The sequence below is a fragment of the Salarias fasciatus genome, assembly GCF_902148845.1.
Source record: "Salarias fasciatus chromosome 7 unlocalized genomic scaffold, fSalaFa1.1 super_scaffold_4, whole genome shotgun sequence".
Lineage (NCBI taxonomy): Eukaryota > Metazoa > Chordata > Actinopteri > Blenniiformes > Blenniidae > Salarias > Salarias fasciatus.
This window is the reverse complement of record NW_021941229.1, coordinates 14,009,303-14,025,506: the sequence shown is the minus strand read 5'-3', so window position 1 is coordinate 14,025,506 and position 16,204 is coordinate 14,009,303. Positions and strand designations below refer to the sequence as shown.

Below are 16,204 nucleotides of genomic sequence, written 5' to 3'. Positions count from 1 at the left end.
CTGATTAAAGTATTGCTTCTCTGATGCACTGGCAGACTTTGTTTAATTGGAATAGGGTGAGGAATCAATACTGATCTATAAATGAAACCAGAGTATTTGTAAACAAACAAATTACAGATGATTGATTTTTTTTCTTTTTTTCCCACACACAAGTAGAGGCTCCTATTTAATCCTAGCTATTCAAAAAGTGAGAATAGATTCACAGTTTTCCCTCCACACCACTACACAGGAAGCCCAGTGACAGATTTAATTGAAGTAACTTCATTACTTGACCCTTTGAAACACGCTTTGGGAAAAAAGAAACAAACAAAAAAATAAAAAGCAAATACATCTGAAAGACAGAGTGAGAATGTGTCTTCGGTGTCACCGCGAAACAACTACAGTGGTTCAAGATGAAGATGCTGACGGTCTCGGCCAGTCATGACACTGACAAAATGCCCCGCTGCCAGGGACAAGGTGGGACATGTCAACACTTAACATCAGGATTACGGCACGGAATCTCAGCATGCCCCCAACACAACTCTGTGCCTTTCCTGGTCGTAGTAAAGGCATAATTACAACAACACAGCTGGGCTACAAACAACGTGGCATTGAGAAGAGGAAGAGAGGAGAGGAGAAGAGAGGAGAAGAGAAGAGACACTTTACTTCAGCAGTATCAGTATCATAACCTGCGGCAAGATCACCGTTTGGTTTCTTCCAATATACTATTTCCCATGATCTCATCTTCATTATTATTCTCATATCTCCACTCTCGTGTGAAATCCCTACGACTCCGAAGAGGCGCGTGTTGGACAAATCTGTACAAACCACATAAAAGCCAAACGACTAACTGGAATCAGCCGAAATGAACTAGAGTTAGTTAAATCTCTTGAAAGTTTAATTTTTCATTCACAAAGTCGATATGCACATCAAGCACACTGTATGTAGACTCAAGATATATGGTAGGTGTCAGATCGTCCCGGGAATAAGGTCAGATATTGGGTTTCAAGCATCGGGATAAATTTAGAGCAAAGCAAAACCGATACTGTAGGGTACTGTACCCTTCACACACTTTCTCCTCCCCATAGAAACCCTGCCCTCCTTCTCTGAAACACATTTAAAACTCCTTCTCTCCGATCATCATTCCTCCCTAACACACTTCGTGCCGTTTCCCATCGTTTATCTGACTCCTCGGGTACTGTACAGATTCTATGATATCATCTCCTGCCAACCAGGAGGCAGGCTGACACTGCCGGCTTGCCGGGACAGAGAGGGAGCCGGGAGCGGCGAGCGCGCCTCCAACGAACACAAAAGTGCACATCTACGCACACATGCACGAATGCATATGCGCCAAATATGAGGACCCTTGGACTGTGCGTGCAAGTCAGAGCAAACATCTGCCTGATCGATGGCAGATCGTTCTCAACGCATGCAAACAAACAGAGCGTCCACTCACCTGCACCTGCATGAAGGATCCCCGGTAGAAGCAGCATGCTGCAGCCGACAGGGCACTCCACAGACTACACCTCTCCGTCATGGTGGGCACACACCTTTTCTCAAGCCTTTCCACTTACTCTTTTTCTCTTCTTCTACTACTTCCCCACTCCCTTTCCTCTTTCTTTTGGCTGTCTTGGGAGTCCTCTCCTCTCTCTCCGAGTCTCTCTTTCCACCCCACCCAAGGCGCCCGGTCCTCACGGCAGCCCCCTCGGCTGAAACCTGTCCCACCCCTACCTGCGTCTCTGCCTGGCTAACAGCCCCCGAACATAGTGCTGCCACCACCACCACCACCACCACCACCACCGGTGCACTGAACAAAATCAGGGGCTACGAGCTAAACCGCTAACGCCACGGCTACTACAGCTTGCCAGCAGCTGCCATCACCAACATCAGTTATTGCCTACAAGCAAGCCACTAACAGCTGGAACTGATAAGAGCGAGCGATATGATTACAGCCCCTGACATCTTCGCCGCTGCTGCTGCTTCTGCACCGGCTTCGCTCCTGCTCTCGCTGCTCTCCCTCTCACTGCACTTGCTGCACTTCACGCGGCTGCTAGGGATTACCTCATTGCTTGCTGATGAAAGGCAGTGTGGGTGGGGGGAGGGTGGACCAGAGGGAGGGAGAAAGAGAGAGAGAGAGAGAGAGAGAGAGAGAGAGGGTGGGAGGGCTGGGATGGGAAGGAGGGAAGGAGGAGGGGTGTATGTGAGCAGGCACAAGTGGAGAGGAGTGCTGTCGAATTGCAGGCTCAAAAAAACCCCACCCACCCACCCGATGACCCCCGCTTCAGAGCTGAGACAATGCTGACAGGGGGGTGGGTGGGTGGACGGATGGGGGAGCGAGGACGGTTGGGGGGGGGGGCCACGGGTGAGGAAAAGAAAGTGAAGACAGAAGAGGGAAGAAAGAAATGATGATTAAAAGAAGAGATGATGAATGAAGTCCGTGAGGGAAAAGGAGGGAAAGAGGAGAGCGTGTGCAGCCTCCCTGAGGAATCTAACCTTTCTTCTGGCTGTGAAAGGAGCCCGACGGGGGGGCTCCCCAAACACACAAATGAATGCATGGTCACACCTTTTATTCCACCTACATTTTGAGTCATGCACACTGAGATACACCGCTATAACAGGAGCTGCAGAGCATCTGGTTCCTGTGGTGAAATAATGTTGACAGAAATGTCCATCTTTCTCTCTCTCTTTCTGTGTGTGTGTGTCTGTGTGTGTGTGTGTGTGTTATAATGATGTGTCTCTGGAAAGCCACGCAGACTGCAGCTAGACAGCTCATTATAAGCTGAAACACACAGGCAGGTGTTTCAAGGATAACAGTGTGATTTTCACCGGCCCATTTCACAACAAGCTATACACACACACACACACACATGCAAGCAGATGCACACATACCGGCAGGGAGAGATGTCAGGAGGGGTGGGGCTCCGTCTCCAGAGGACTGACTGAGTGACATCATGGAGGACGCTTCGCCATGGCAACACTGCCAGAGCCTTGACAGCATGCAAAAATCTGACACTGCATTTAGTTGGGCCTGCACCACTGCAGGGAAGCACAAGGCAAAGCAAAACACAAGGCCAAAAAAGAAAGAAATCTGAAGAAAATATACATGTGTTGTTGTTAAGAGTAGCCTCATGTGGGCCTTTTTAGTCATTTGAGGTCATCCATCTCTTCCTGATGATAGAAATTGCCTTTTTTTTTGCCATCCCACCTTCTGAATGCATGCTAGTGGGTCACAGTCACCGAGGGAAAAGGGGCAGATAGATAAGAAGCTGCACGACACGGGATGGATTCATTAACAGCAACGTCTCCTCTTAATGTAATCTCAAACCATCCCCTGCTGGATTAGACAGATTACGCAGCGAGGGGACACAAATAATCTCATAAGAGGGGCCCTGTGCTTTCCTTTCCTCAATCCTCTGTAATACCACGGAAAAACAATCACAACATACGGCGTGTTACATCTGGGCGCTGCATCATCGCGCCAACCAATCACAACTCAGAGGGATGAATGTCCAACAGCACGGTGGAGAACTGTGAGTCTGGGGATAAGTTATCAGTAAAGCTGGCATTCTTCAGAGCGAGTGGACTTTAAGGTGCATTAGCTAAGAGCCACTCCGCCATCTGATGCTTATAAAGCTTTTTATATTCCGCCTACAACTGTAACTGCAGGCTTTCTGGTAGCTTTTTATTATCCTGATTTGCACAAGTGAAAGAAATCTGCAAAGACACGCACTTTTTAGTTGTTTAAGGCAAACGCAGTCTGGCAGTTTCCAAATGTCTTTTGAATTGAATTATGTCAAAAGGATATCAAATGGCTGCTGCAAGGAGCCGAGACGTTAAGGCAGTGTCAACCTGCACTACCGCAGCAACACAAACAGTGAGGCAGTAATTACAGGCAAGAACTGGACTTTATATTACAATTATTACACCAATAAAACACCCTTAGTGAATAACATGAATATATGGAACATTCAGCAATTAGTATTTGTACTTTTGCATTTGATGAGCACAGAGTTCACGAGTTCACGTGAAACATTAGACCAGTTTATGCGAGTGTGGAAATGTCTTCACTGTCAGAATCTATGACATTTGAATCAGGTTTAGAAGGGCCTTTCTCTATTGAGTTTGCACGTTCTAGCTGGGTCTGCATGGATTTTGCATGCAGACCCAGTAAAAACTCATTCATCCTGTGTTCTTTTCAAGAATCTACATTAAGAACTTCCATCAACCTGCAGGCAATCAAGAGACACAGAGGCACAATGTAAGATCATGTAAAGGTCGCGTTAAAAGATCATATTTTTTAAGTGGTTCTTTTCATGTGAGAAGATAAATGTGACAATTTATCATGGACTGATTCTTTTCGGCAGGTGGGATCACCGAACTCTCCAGTCACACATCATTTAAGATGTTTTAATGTACACAGTAAAACTCTCCACAGACACTGGTTGAAAGAAAAATGGCCGAACTCATTTTGTGTCTGGAGACACTTAAAGAGCATCTCTTTCTTACTTCGGTGTCTTGTACACTTCATTACCCCGACTCGTCTTTCTTCCTTACCTCTTCCTCCCTTCCCTGTAATCTACCCATCTTTCTCGTATTTGTCGCATTCAATACAGATGCTTCTGAGAGTGAATTTTTCCTCAGATTCCTTTTTCTTGCCATTCTTCTCGGCCACTCTCACTGACAATCACTCATTGAACCTTTCTCTTTTCAGCATTCCTGCATCCTTCAACTCCCCTCTCCCTCTTTCTGCGCTCCATCAAATCCATCCTTTCGCCAGCCGTTCTTATCGCTGCGCCCCTCCCCTTATCTCTCCCTCCTTCTTATCCCACTGATCAATAGCCTAACCTCCGTCTTCCAGCAGCCTCTGATGCGTCTCACTCCTTCTCTTCCATCCTCTGTCCTTCCCCTCTCCTCCGTGGCCATCCCTCCACTTTCCCCTCCTTCTATCGCTACATCTCCTCCCCTGCTCGGAGGCGGTCTTCAGTTAAATATTAATTAGTGAGCCCCATCCCGCAGGCTGATAGGGCGCACAATGGAGAATCCCTGCATGTGCCTGCAAGCAGCCCACTAATGAAAGAGCGCGTGTGCATGTGAGGGAAAGACACACACGGAGAGAAAACCAGTGTGACTGTGTGTGTGTGTGTGTGTGTGTGTGTGTGTGTGTGTGTGTGTGTGTGTGTGTGTGTGTGTGTGTGTGTGTGAGATGAAAAAGGATCCACAGAGGGTCGATCAAGATTATACGAGCAAACACATCTTTACGTGTGTCTACGTGCACGTGTCAAAAAACAAAGGCTTTAGTTCCACTGGGGGTTAGGAGGGTACACCTAATGATGTGTGTGTGTGTGTGTGTGTATGTGATTGTCATCAGTGTGTTTTCACAGGGTGGACCCTATTCACCGCCTGCTTAATCCGTATCGAACCGCAGATATGTGTTGCAAGGCTTGTTTGAAACCTCGGCTGGCAATAATGATACAGAGAGAGAAAGAGGCCTGCTGGGAACGCTGTGACTCTGTCCCTGTGAACGTGTTGAAAAATATTCATTTAGGTGTGAAATGGTGCAATTAAAAATCAGTTGTCTTGGTTTAATCGCATTAAAACCACTAAAGCTCACACCAATGAGTTGCTGTAGCAACTAGACAGATCTAGCATGAACAAAGCAGCGTGTAACGCCATCGGAGAGACACCAAGGTGTCATTATGCTCTGCCTCATGTGCTGCTCAGTGGCAGGAGCGTGCTGACCTTGAAGGCGGCGGGCAAAACGGGGGAAGATGCTGGAGGATTCAGTTGCCCTTCACGAACTGTTTTTGCAAAGACTCTCTGAGGAGTTGAATGAATTTATTTCTGATTGAAGTTTGTAAAAAAAAAATAAAATAAAATAAATCAAAACCCAATTTTGTAATTCAAGCTGTATTCAAGCCCTGTTTGGTTTCTCCCACAGTCCAATGAAGAGTTATTGATGACTGGAAGCTGCCTGTAGGTGTGCATGTCTGGTTATCTTTTCATTTGAACTGTGATTGACTTCTCACCTGTGCAGGATGTACCATTTTTCCTCAATGTTAATCACTTTTTTTAATCTAATTGAATTCTTTTGAGTCACAGATTCAAAAACGAATCATTTTATGATGCACCAATAAGGGTATCTGATTACGTCAGTGGATCGATCCCATAATGTGACATTGGTTATAGAGGATAGATTTATTATCTGGACTGAATGAATTCTTGTTTTTTTTTCTTTAATGCTGCGACACCAAAGAAACATTCTCCTTGTTCTGAATGCAGTCACGAGTGCTTCTTCAGCCTTTCAGCTATTTCCAATATGTTTAAGATCAGCACACTCTCCAGTTTCACTTTTCCTCCAACATTTCTCTCACATCTCCATGTGTGAAGTATCACCTGGTGACGCTGCATTACACAAACGCACACAAAGCTCCCACAAGTGGAAAGCAATCCAGTGGAGCATTTACACCACCTCCTCGATACAATTTTAATTGGATCAATGTTTAATCTGATTAAATACGGTCAATGCAACCACAACTAATGGGTGATATGAATATTGAAACAGAGCAAGGAAGTAGACTGCAGCTATCAATAACTTGTTATGGTGAATCTGTAAAAGTGTGACAAATGTGGCTTACAAACCAGGCACTGTGACGACAAATGACCACGAAAACAGCTTCTTTAAAAAGGACACAACATGCTTTCAGTAGTTATTTATGATGCTGCTGAGCAATTGCAATGTTTCCTATTCTTTTTAGTAAATTGTGCTCCATCAGTGTTGCCCAAATTGCAAAATAATCCACACAACTGCACTTTTTTGAAGTCTTTTAAGAGTGTTCTTGTCAGCAAATTAAAGAAATCGTTTTCTACACACTGTAACACCATCTGGAACATTGTGATGAAGTTTAATGTCATTACAAGTGTACCAAATTTCCACACACTCGAGGTTAATTTTGAATGAATATTGAATATTGTGAATATCCCACATGATTTATGATTACTAGAAATTTTAAAAACTACCAAAAACCTGAGACATGGAGCTTTGTGCTAATCTTTATAGTTCCTCCAATATTTCTGCGGCGTGACTGTCCAATCACAGACAAGATTTAGCAGCTTGTTAAACATTTCTAACATGCACAATGGTAAACACGCAGCAATACTGAATAACCGAGAGAGAACAGTAACTGCACAGTTTTCAGGAGGGGGGTGTTACGGGCCCTGAAAGTTAACACCCCCTCTCATTTACTGAGGCGCCACATAATTCAATCTACAGTAACACACACACGCACACACACACACACACACACACACACACACACACACACACACACACACACACACACACACACACACACACACACACACACTTGCCTTAATTTCATCAGACAGCTCACAGAAGGATTTTGGAAATTTCCACCATAATCAAACATGCAGTAATGCAGAGATAAGACACCTGAGCCCCTTCGCATGCGCGGGCTCATGTTTCTTTTTTCCAGAACACCCCGGTGAGTCCCGTTCCACACATATGTTAATAAAACCTCACATGAACCACGCAGAGCCACCTCCCCCCACATCCCACCCCTCCCGTCAAAGCACGACCAAACCAATAAACGGAACAGGAGACACAAAGCAGGGCTGGGCTGCGAGGCAGAAATAGACGCGCACAATCATAAAGTCAGTAACCACACACACACACACACACAGACGTCATGCACACACTACAAAAACAAGCTCACACTCAGACTGAGAGGGAACAATTCTGATTACTTACCTAATGACAGTGTTTTTGAAAAAGGAAAAAAAAAGCCACAAATAAGCTACTTCTCACACAAGAGGTCACAAAAACAGAGCATTCTGTTTGAGAGTTTTGTGTTATGGGTGGATGAGAATAGAGGAAAGCTTGCTGCTTAATCTTTTCTTTCTTTTTTTCTTTATTTCTTGCGATGCCGTGTCTGTGATTTGTGTTTCCACAAAACGCTCCATGCACACGTGTCTGAGGCGGCACATGCGAAGAACCTGAAGCACAGTCATTGGTCTGGCCTCTGCCATTATGACAGGGAACGGTGTGGCCAACTCTTGATTTAAACATCAGCTGTCATAAATGTTTCACACAAATGGAGGGAGACGGAGGGACTGCCGCCAGCTTTCAAAGGAGAGGCTGGGACGGTAGGTGGTGGGAGGGGCGGCTGTTGTGGCGCGTGAGAGCAGGAAAAACACAGAAAACACAATTTTGGGTGACAAGTGCTGAGGGAGGGGGACTTGAAATTGGCAGATAAAAGGAAGTGAGCTGAAGATTAAAGCTGTAAACAAGGGCCTGGTTCCTACGTCTTATATGAGAGGCTCCTGGGTGTTTTCACTAAGTGTCAAAGAAAATGTGCTAAAAAAAAAAAAATCCACATAAAATCAATCATTCAAGCTTATTTGATATTGAAGATTAAGAGCGATTAAACCTGGAAGCCCATGTGTGACTGTGCACTGGCCAAGAGCAGAGCACTGTCTCATATGTCCACTATCAACAGAAACAGCTGAAACACTAAAAGTCTCAATGACTCTCCCATAAAAAGCAAAACACAGAACCTTTGTGTGCTGTTGGTGGTTTGATGCATCCTTCTGTCTCTCACTGTGTAACACACGATTAATCTGGAAGTCGCCAAAGATGAGTCTCTGAATTGCATCTGTCTGCCTTTGTGTTTTATGCATAAATACATTTTATGCATTTATGAAGTTGACTGTGTGTGAAGGGAGGCCACACCCCCCACAGAGAGCGGGAGACACACATAATACAAACACACACACACAATTTAGAGCCATCAATTAGCCTAAAACACATGTTTTTGTAAACAGTGAAGCAGGGGAAAAAGTCCACACATACGTCAAGAAACCACGCCAATTCCTCAAAAACAAAGGCCCCGTCGCCCAACCCGGACTCAAACCAGAGACTTTCCCGCTGTCAGGCGAGTGTGTTAACTACTCCAAACCTTTGCAGCCCCTCGTCTGCTTTCAGCTGTATAAAAACACAGCGAGGCGGTGGTGTGGGATTTAACTGCAGTCAATTTGTTGTGGCCAGGGGGGACGTTAGACGTATTTGTTTTACAAAAGCAGAGCAGGTCAGGGTCATAGGAGAAGGCTTTTACCACCTCGCCTGTGATGTGTAATCAATAGCAAAACAGATCCCAGGAGCTCAACAGCTCTTTTAATTCTTCCCTTCCTCTTCTCCTTCCTCCTCCTACTTTTCTTCAGCGTCATTTTCTTCATTTCATTTCCCACTTTTCATCACAGTAGAAGAGTTTGGAATTGGTGTACATGACTTCTCAGTATTCAACAAGATCATCAAACCCTCATATTCAGAGCCTCACTGAGCTGATAAATCAAGTGAGTGTCGCCCCCTCTTGACCGTAGAGTGATCCTACATGTAGGTCACAGTGCTGACATTGCCATTGCTTCACTCCATATTCAATTAGCTAAATGGCATTCTGAATTAGGCTAAATGCAGAGTGAGCCTGCCCGAATGAGTGCCGCCGTTAAAGACTGAGGGCTAATAATAAGCCACAATTACATCTGAGCGCTCACATTAAAAAATATAATTCAATATCCGAGGGAGAGGAGGAAGTCCAAACTCAATTACACATTCCGGCTGAAAATGACTGCAACTCATTTTTACTGGCATGTCAGGTAATAGACATGCGAGCATGTGTGTCACGTGTGAAATGTCAGACGCTCTGAAGCAGAGAACGCAAGAAACAAGCACATCTGGATAGAGTAGGCTTACCTGGACGTATTCTGCCTGATAATCCATGGGGCTAAAAAAGGAGAAACAAAAATAGAAGATTTCAAAAGAACTGGCAACATATATTGGGTAATGTATTGATAAATAGTGAATACATGCTTGATTTTTGTGTTTGATTCCCCTTTTTTAACAGGTGTGGATTATGTTTCCACTGACGAAATAACATATGCCTGCACCTCCACAGCTGCAGCCGGGCTCTCCAGTGGGTAAAATACGACTGCAGTCCAGCTTTATGCAGAAAAATGAGATAACAAATCCCACAGAGCATCTGAGGCTGCTGAACGTGAAGCTGGCCCCTCAAATCTCCCGGGCGCCATAACTCACGCTTTAGCGCTCATGATGGGCCGCGATCGAGTGTCGGCACCCCGCTGTGCTGCAGTGCAGGGAGCCGCACTGTGGAGACTGCTGCGCGGCTTTGTTATACGCAGAGAGAGGGAGCGAGTAAAGGCGGTAATTACGCTCCAAGACAAGTTTTAAGATCAATCAGCACGGCTCCCAATTGCGTGATGGGTCTCGCAGGGCCCAGAGCGAAGCTGTGCAGCACACGACTACAGAGAGGTCAGATCAAAGGAGCCCATCACGGCGGCGGGCCTGAGAATGTTAATAGGTCCCAAAGTACAGGAGCGCCATTCCCTCTGTACGCTGCTCCTGTTTGAAAAAACTGAATAATTAAAAACAAGAGGGGAAAAAAAGGAACACATGTTTCTGCCATTTAAACTGATAATATCAACATTCAGGAGGAACAGTTGATCAATTTGACAGTACATCAGGGTTATTCAAGAACCACAAACTCCACTGCAATATGACCAAGAGAGATCATAAAACACAGATTTACTGTAGATATACAAAACAGAAATACATTCATCCATAGCTTTGCTCACTGTGCATACGGTGAGCACAGCTGCAATTGAAGGTTTTTGTTTACAGATAAGAATAAGAATAAAAGTAAAGAGGGTGAGTTAAATGCAATAAAATGATTTAGTCCTGTCCAACAAACCCTTATATTCACACCTATACAGGACAATTTAAAACCACCAGTTTGCCTCAAATGCATGTTTTTTACTACACTATAGAAAGAAAACCTGCACACAGGGAGAACATGCATGCTCCACATAGACAGGCCTGACCCATATTCAAACCAACAATATTCTCTCTATGAGAGGGAAGTGCTTACTGCCGGAGTGCTGTAAGGCCAACTGGATAAAATTAATAACCAAACTACTTTAAGAGTATTTTTCATTAAGAATTACAGATTTTTTAACCTTGCTAAACTTGAGTCCATGCTGAAAATATTTATTTTGTGTCATCTTGATGTTCGTATCAACAGTCCAACTAAAGTCACCAACTAAACTGAACCAACTTAAGATTAGTTCAGACTTGAATATCAACGGCACATGCATGTCAATGAACTTGGAGGAAACAGTAAACAGGGAGAACATGCAAACCTCAGCTCAGATAGACATCAGACCCAGAATAAGAACCTGTTTAGTTGCAGATCCATTTGTTTTTCATGACACAGAGATACAGGTAGCATCCAGGAGGACACATGTCTGTGTTTCAGGCCATGAGGTCTACAAAGAGTAAAGCAGCTGCTGGTCAGGCATGTCACAGCTGCCCCAACTGTATTTGGTAGCAGATCATTCAAAACGTGTTTTAGTTTTAGAATATCATAGAAATGTGGCATATTAAAGCTGTAGAACTGCTGTGAAAGTCCATCCCAGTGAAAAGCACCACAGATTTAATTATAACCTTTCATGCCGATTAATTTTCTGCTGATGGATTAATTCACTAATTGCCTAATTGTCTGTCAGCTCAAGCTATGACATAACATGAGTAAATTTGCCCCTTGCCCCCTTTTTCAAATTAGTACCAAACAAAAGGAGGAGGCTTTGTTCCACAGGAAACAATGAAGCGAAAGAGCCGAACCCCTTGAGCTGATTATGGGGGGAACACTGACAACATTTCATTAGAGGGAGAGATCTTACCAGCCACTGACAGATTTCCAGAAAAGCCAGAAAAAGAAGGGGAAAGATCTGGACTGTGGGCAGATAAAGAGCATAGAGGGAGGGATGGACCAGCAGGCGGAGAGGTGGAAAAACCTGTGATTTAGGGTTCGCCTGACAGAGGAGGCACGGCTCTTTGAAGTTCCCACCCTGAAGAGGGAGCACACTACAGAGCTATACAGTATTTCCCACGCTCCATGGCCAGAACTAATGGGCTGATGTTGCACGCGCACACGCAGGAGTCCATGCAACCGCGCGCGCGAACGTGCACATGCAAGAGCAAGCCCCAGGAGCTGCGACACGATACCAATCTGCAGGCAGGGAGCCTTGAACGTGTCATGGGACAAGAGAAGGTATATGCAATCTGCTCGAGAACGAGCGCGCGCACACACACTCACACACACACACACACACACACCTTGACTTTTCAGTTAACAATATAAAACGCACATAACTTCACACACACACAAAAAACCCCATTATATTGCAGTTGGCCTCTTCTGTGTGCAAGAGCAAATCGATGCAAAATGAAAAAAGAAAAAAAAAAGAAAAAAGAAAACTATGAAAGCAGCAGCATGGCGGCCGCTCTCCTGCAGCCTGCGATCAATACACAGGATCAATGGTACCTAAAGGAGTGAAGCAATGAATCCTGTTCTCTTCTCACTTCACGCCCATCGCTCCCGACAAAGTCCCGTCCGGAAGAAAGTCTGCACAAAACTGAAGCCCCACAACTTGCGCGCTCAGTTTCAGGCGCACGTGTGCGCCCTCTGGCTCGTGCGGTGGGCACAGCCTCAAACAATAAATGTGGATTTTTAGAATTCTACATTACAAGCTATTGTTAGTTGAACGTTTCACTGTATTTTGGATACAGGTATTGTTAAATGTGGCATACTAGTAAAACAGAACTTTTGATTTGTTCAACTCGGTCAAGGTAATTAAAAGTAATGACGTTTAAACTTTTTCATAATGAAAATCTAATAAATGAAGCAAAGGGAAACAAAAGGAGTTGTCAAAAAAAATGCATAGAAAGGTAATTATACAAGTATTTTTCAAAGCTAGTTTGATATTCCTGTTAACATCAGCTTTGGCTTGGAGTTGCTTTGTGCAAGACAGTCTTGTCTCAGTAATTTTGTCTTAGACTGAGTTTGTTGTCTTGTTGATGCTCTGAACACAGAATTCAACAGCAGTTTAGTCATTTTTTTTGGGGGGGGGGAGTTTTTTTGTTTTTTTTCTGCATTTCATAATTTTTTTCTCAAATGAGAAATGTGAACATAAGGAAAAGAAAGATTAAACAGTGAGACTAAAAGCTTTTCTAGATAAGTGAACTTCAGTTTACAGGAGATCCTCCCTTCCTTCCTGTGATCAACACATTTTTATTTACTTCAGTCATTAGAATTATCTCATGCTGTTTCTGAAAACTGAATCTATTCTGTGTGGAGTACAGTTGTGAAGAACTATCCAGCAGTTAAAACAGCACTTCTATTGTATTCTAAAAATCTTGTATTATTAAATGTGAAACTTCTGTGGTTGCTGAAAACGTTTCTTATTGCATTACACAGCTCAGTTTTTTTTTTCCTATCCATGATAATTGTCTCAGTATAAAGCTCTTTAATGTGGTAAAAGTTTCTGTCAGTAAAAGACAGTTTGGTTAAAGTTTAATTATAGGATGGTAGAAGATGAAAGACATAAAATCACCTATTGGAGGCATGGTCTCCTTTCTCTGCTCCCTCATTCAGGTCTGTGCTGCAGGATTCTTCCTTCACTTCACCTCCAGACTCCAGTGGCTGATCCTCGTGATGGGTTTGGTTAATCTCTTGCATCAGTGGATCAGATGATGTTTGCTTTATTAATTCAGGGCTGAAGCCTGTCTGGGTCTCTGGTTGTAGTTCCACACTGGAGCCACCAGATGGCGACATATTACCAGAAGCAGCCGTGGAACCAGACTCGATGTTTGGGCTGTTTGATGGATTATCTTCTCTCTCAGGTTCAAGGAGACTCTTGGGGTCAGTTTTGGGGTCTGGGTCGAGATCGTTGTCAGGTTTACATGCATCCTGATGGTTTTCTGCTTTCACTGAGACACGTGTGTGTCTCAGGCACCCCTGGCTTTGGCTCTCCAGAGGCCGCTGGCTTTGACTTCTGCTGATGCCACTCTTGTGTTTAGTTTTTTTGCTGCCGGTGCATTCTGCAGAGGAAAAGAAGTTAACAGTTTAACAGAGGAAGGCTGGGTGGGATGGAACAGTTGAGTCATAGCTTGTAGAGCATGACCTTTGTTATTCTTGTCCTTCTTCTTTATTGAAAGCCGAGGCAATGTTCCCACATGCGTGTAGCTCTCGCTGGAGCGTACGTAGCTGGCAGTGCGAGGACGCATGGCCCCCATGTCGTCCACCGTGGTCTCGGCGACTGGACTCAGGGCGGCTGCCGCGGTGGGACAGCATTCAGGGTCATCTCCTGGTGCGCTTCCTGCTTCAGCACCAGACTTCCCCTTCCAGGACTTTGAGTCTGATCTCTCGGTCGAGCGGCGAAACGTGAGGTTGGTTAGGCTGCCAAACCATTTCAGACCTTAAAAAAGCAGACAGTTCAAGAGGATCAGGAGGGAAGGGTCAGATTAACAAGTCCCCAACAAGTTCCTTGGTCAATTGAAAATTTTAAGCAAATTTTTAGTTTGCTGTACAAACAGATCAACCCAAACATACAATTCTTTTAACAAGTTGTTATGGCTCAATATGATGATGTACTAATGTGAAGCAGCACTGGATTGCCTGCAAAGAGGGCAGATCTCTGATCCGTTACCACACCATACTGAAGCCAAACAATGGCAGACACTCTGTAGCTCCTCTTATGAACATAACAAAAAATTAGAGAGCCGTCCAAATATAAAAACAATGAACAGTTTTCCTGCCACCATGTTAAATAATTCACTTCAACTATTTTGCCATCATATTTTCTTCCTCTTCAGTGATCATAAATGACCCCTTTCTGCTTTTTTCAGAAATATTTTCAAGGAGGGAGGGAGAGCAGGGCAGGGTGGGACACTGAGCTCTACTGACACTTTTCTGGGGTCCCTGCTCCTGGTCCCAGAGGCAGAATAGCCAGGAAACTCTTTTTGCACTAGTACCTGTGTTCTCTTACCATTTGTTGTGACCTTTGTGTGTCTTTTTTGGAAACTGAAAGTGATTGAGTGTCGTGGTTAACATTAAAAGATGGGATTTCTCACCACTTACTCGAAATTAAACATTAGCATGGCAGAATGCATGATGATATTCTGTAATGACAGTGAGATTAAAATGTGGAAATCAGTGCAGCATGTTTGGTAATGAGGGTGAAGGCTGAAAAATCCATCGAGAAAATATAAATGACATTGTAAGACTTAAAGACATTTGATTTTTTTTGGGGAGGGGGGGTTACTTAAAAGAAAAACTCATGTGAAATTATTCTTGTAACAGTTTTAACACAGCAAAAATGAAAAAAATAAACAAAGAAAAAGTAGCACGAGAGCATTACACTAACTAACCCTCATATTCAACACATCTCACATTTGAACCCTTCTTGTCATGAGGTGTGTTCCTGACAAACACACTTCATCACACTGCTGCAATGAACAAAAGCAGAAGTGGGAGAGAAACATTGTGTGTGAACATTCTTATTTAGATGGTAAAGTATATCCCGGACATGTAAAGATCTTGGTAAGAGCAACTTTGGAAGTGATGGTGGTGTAAATTAAATGTATTTGAGCTCGTGATGAAAAAAATGTATACAATAATAATTATCATTTCATAGACATAAAAAGGCATCTAGGTTTTTTTCCTCCTTCACTGTTGATGTGTCAAGTAAGTCACACATTAGCCTTGCCTTTGTTTTTTCTTATAACAACAAGAAAATAATCTGCAATACAGTGTTTAGATAACCTATAAAACACAGCTGATTGACCTGAAAAAAAAAATCGATGTTCACCACCTGAATGTGAGCATTATTACAAAAGCAATGCCACAGGACAGTGCCACACACACGCACGCGCACACACACACACACACACACACACACACACACACACACACAGGTTACTCACCTAGTTTCCGCAGGCTCATGTTGTCGTTCAGTTGCAGATATGGGCGATAAGCTGATCACCTGAGAAAAGCTTGCAGTCTTACTAAGAATGAACGGAAGTCAGTGAGGAAAGCCTCTTGTGAAGGGGGAGTGGATGGAGCATAAACCATAGTTCCTCTGTGGTGAGGTGCTGCTCACATTTTAGCAGCTTTGAACCCAAACAGGGCTGAAACCAGGGCAGGGCCGACCAGGCCGCTTCCTGTGTGACGCTGAGCACAAGCATGGTGAGAGGAAACGAAAAGCGAAGACAACCTGACAAGGGTCGACTGGGTAAAATTCAAATCTGAATATATGAAGCATGAAAGGCTGTAGTCTACTGAGACGGTTGATGATG

At 44.1% G+C, this 16,204-nt stretch overlaps 1 protein-coding gene across 4 annotated transcripts in view; it reads right to left on the bottom strand.

The window, feature by feature from the left end:
- The window catches only part of LOC115382720 (SH2 domain-containing protein 3C-like), a 55,561-nt gene extending 39,618 nt beyond the window's left edge, over positions 1 to 15,943 (bottom strand). For 2 of the 4 annotated variants that reach the window (XM_030084569.1, XM_030084570.1), the window contains exons 1-4: positions 15,833 to 15,943; positions 14,032 to 14,325; positions 13,462 to 13,948; positions 9,746 to 9,776 (exon numbers count right to left, since the gene is read on the bottom strand). In XM_030084569.1, the coding sequence (XP_029940429.1) occupies positions 9,746 to 9,776; positions 13,462 to 13,948; positions 14,032 to 14,325; positions 15,833 to 15,851 (831 nt within the window). In that variant the 5' untranslated portion in view covers positions 15,852 to 15,943. Of the gene's footprint in view, positions 1 to 1,435; positions 2,064 to 9,745; positions 9,777 to 13,461; positions 13,949 to 14,031; positions 14,326 to 15,832 lie in introns of those variants that run through there. The other 2 variants (XM_030084571.1, XM_030084572.1) reach the window with 2 other exon arrangements.
- Positions 15,944 to 16,204: the final 261 nt, after the last annotated feature.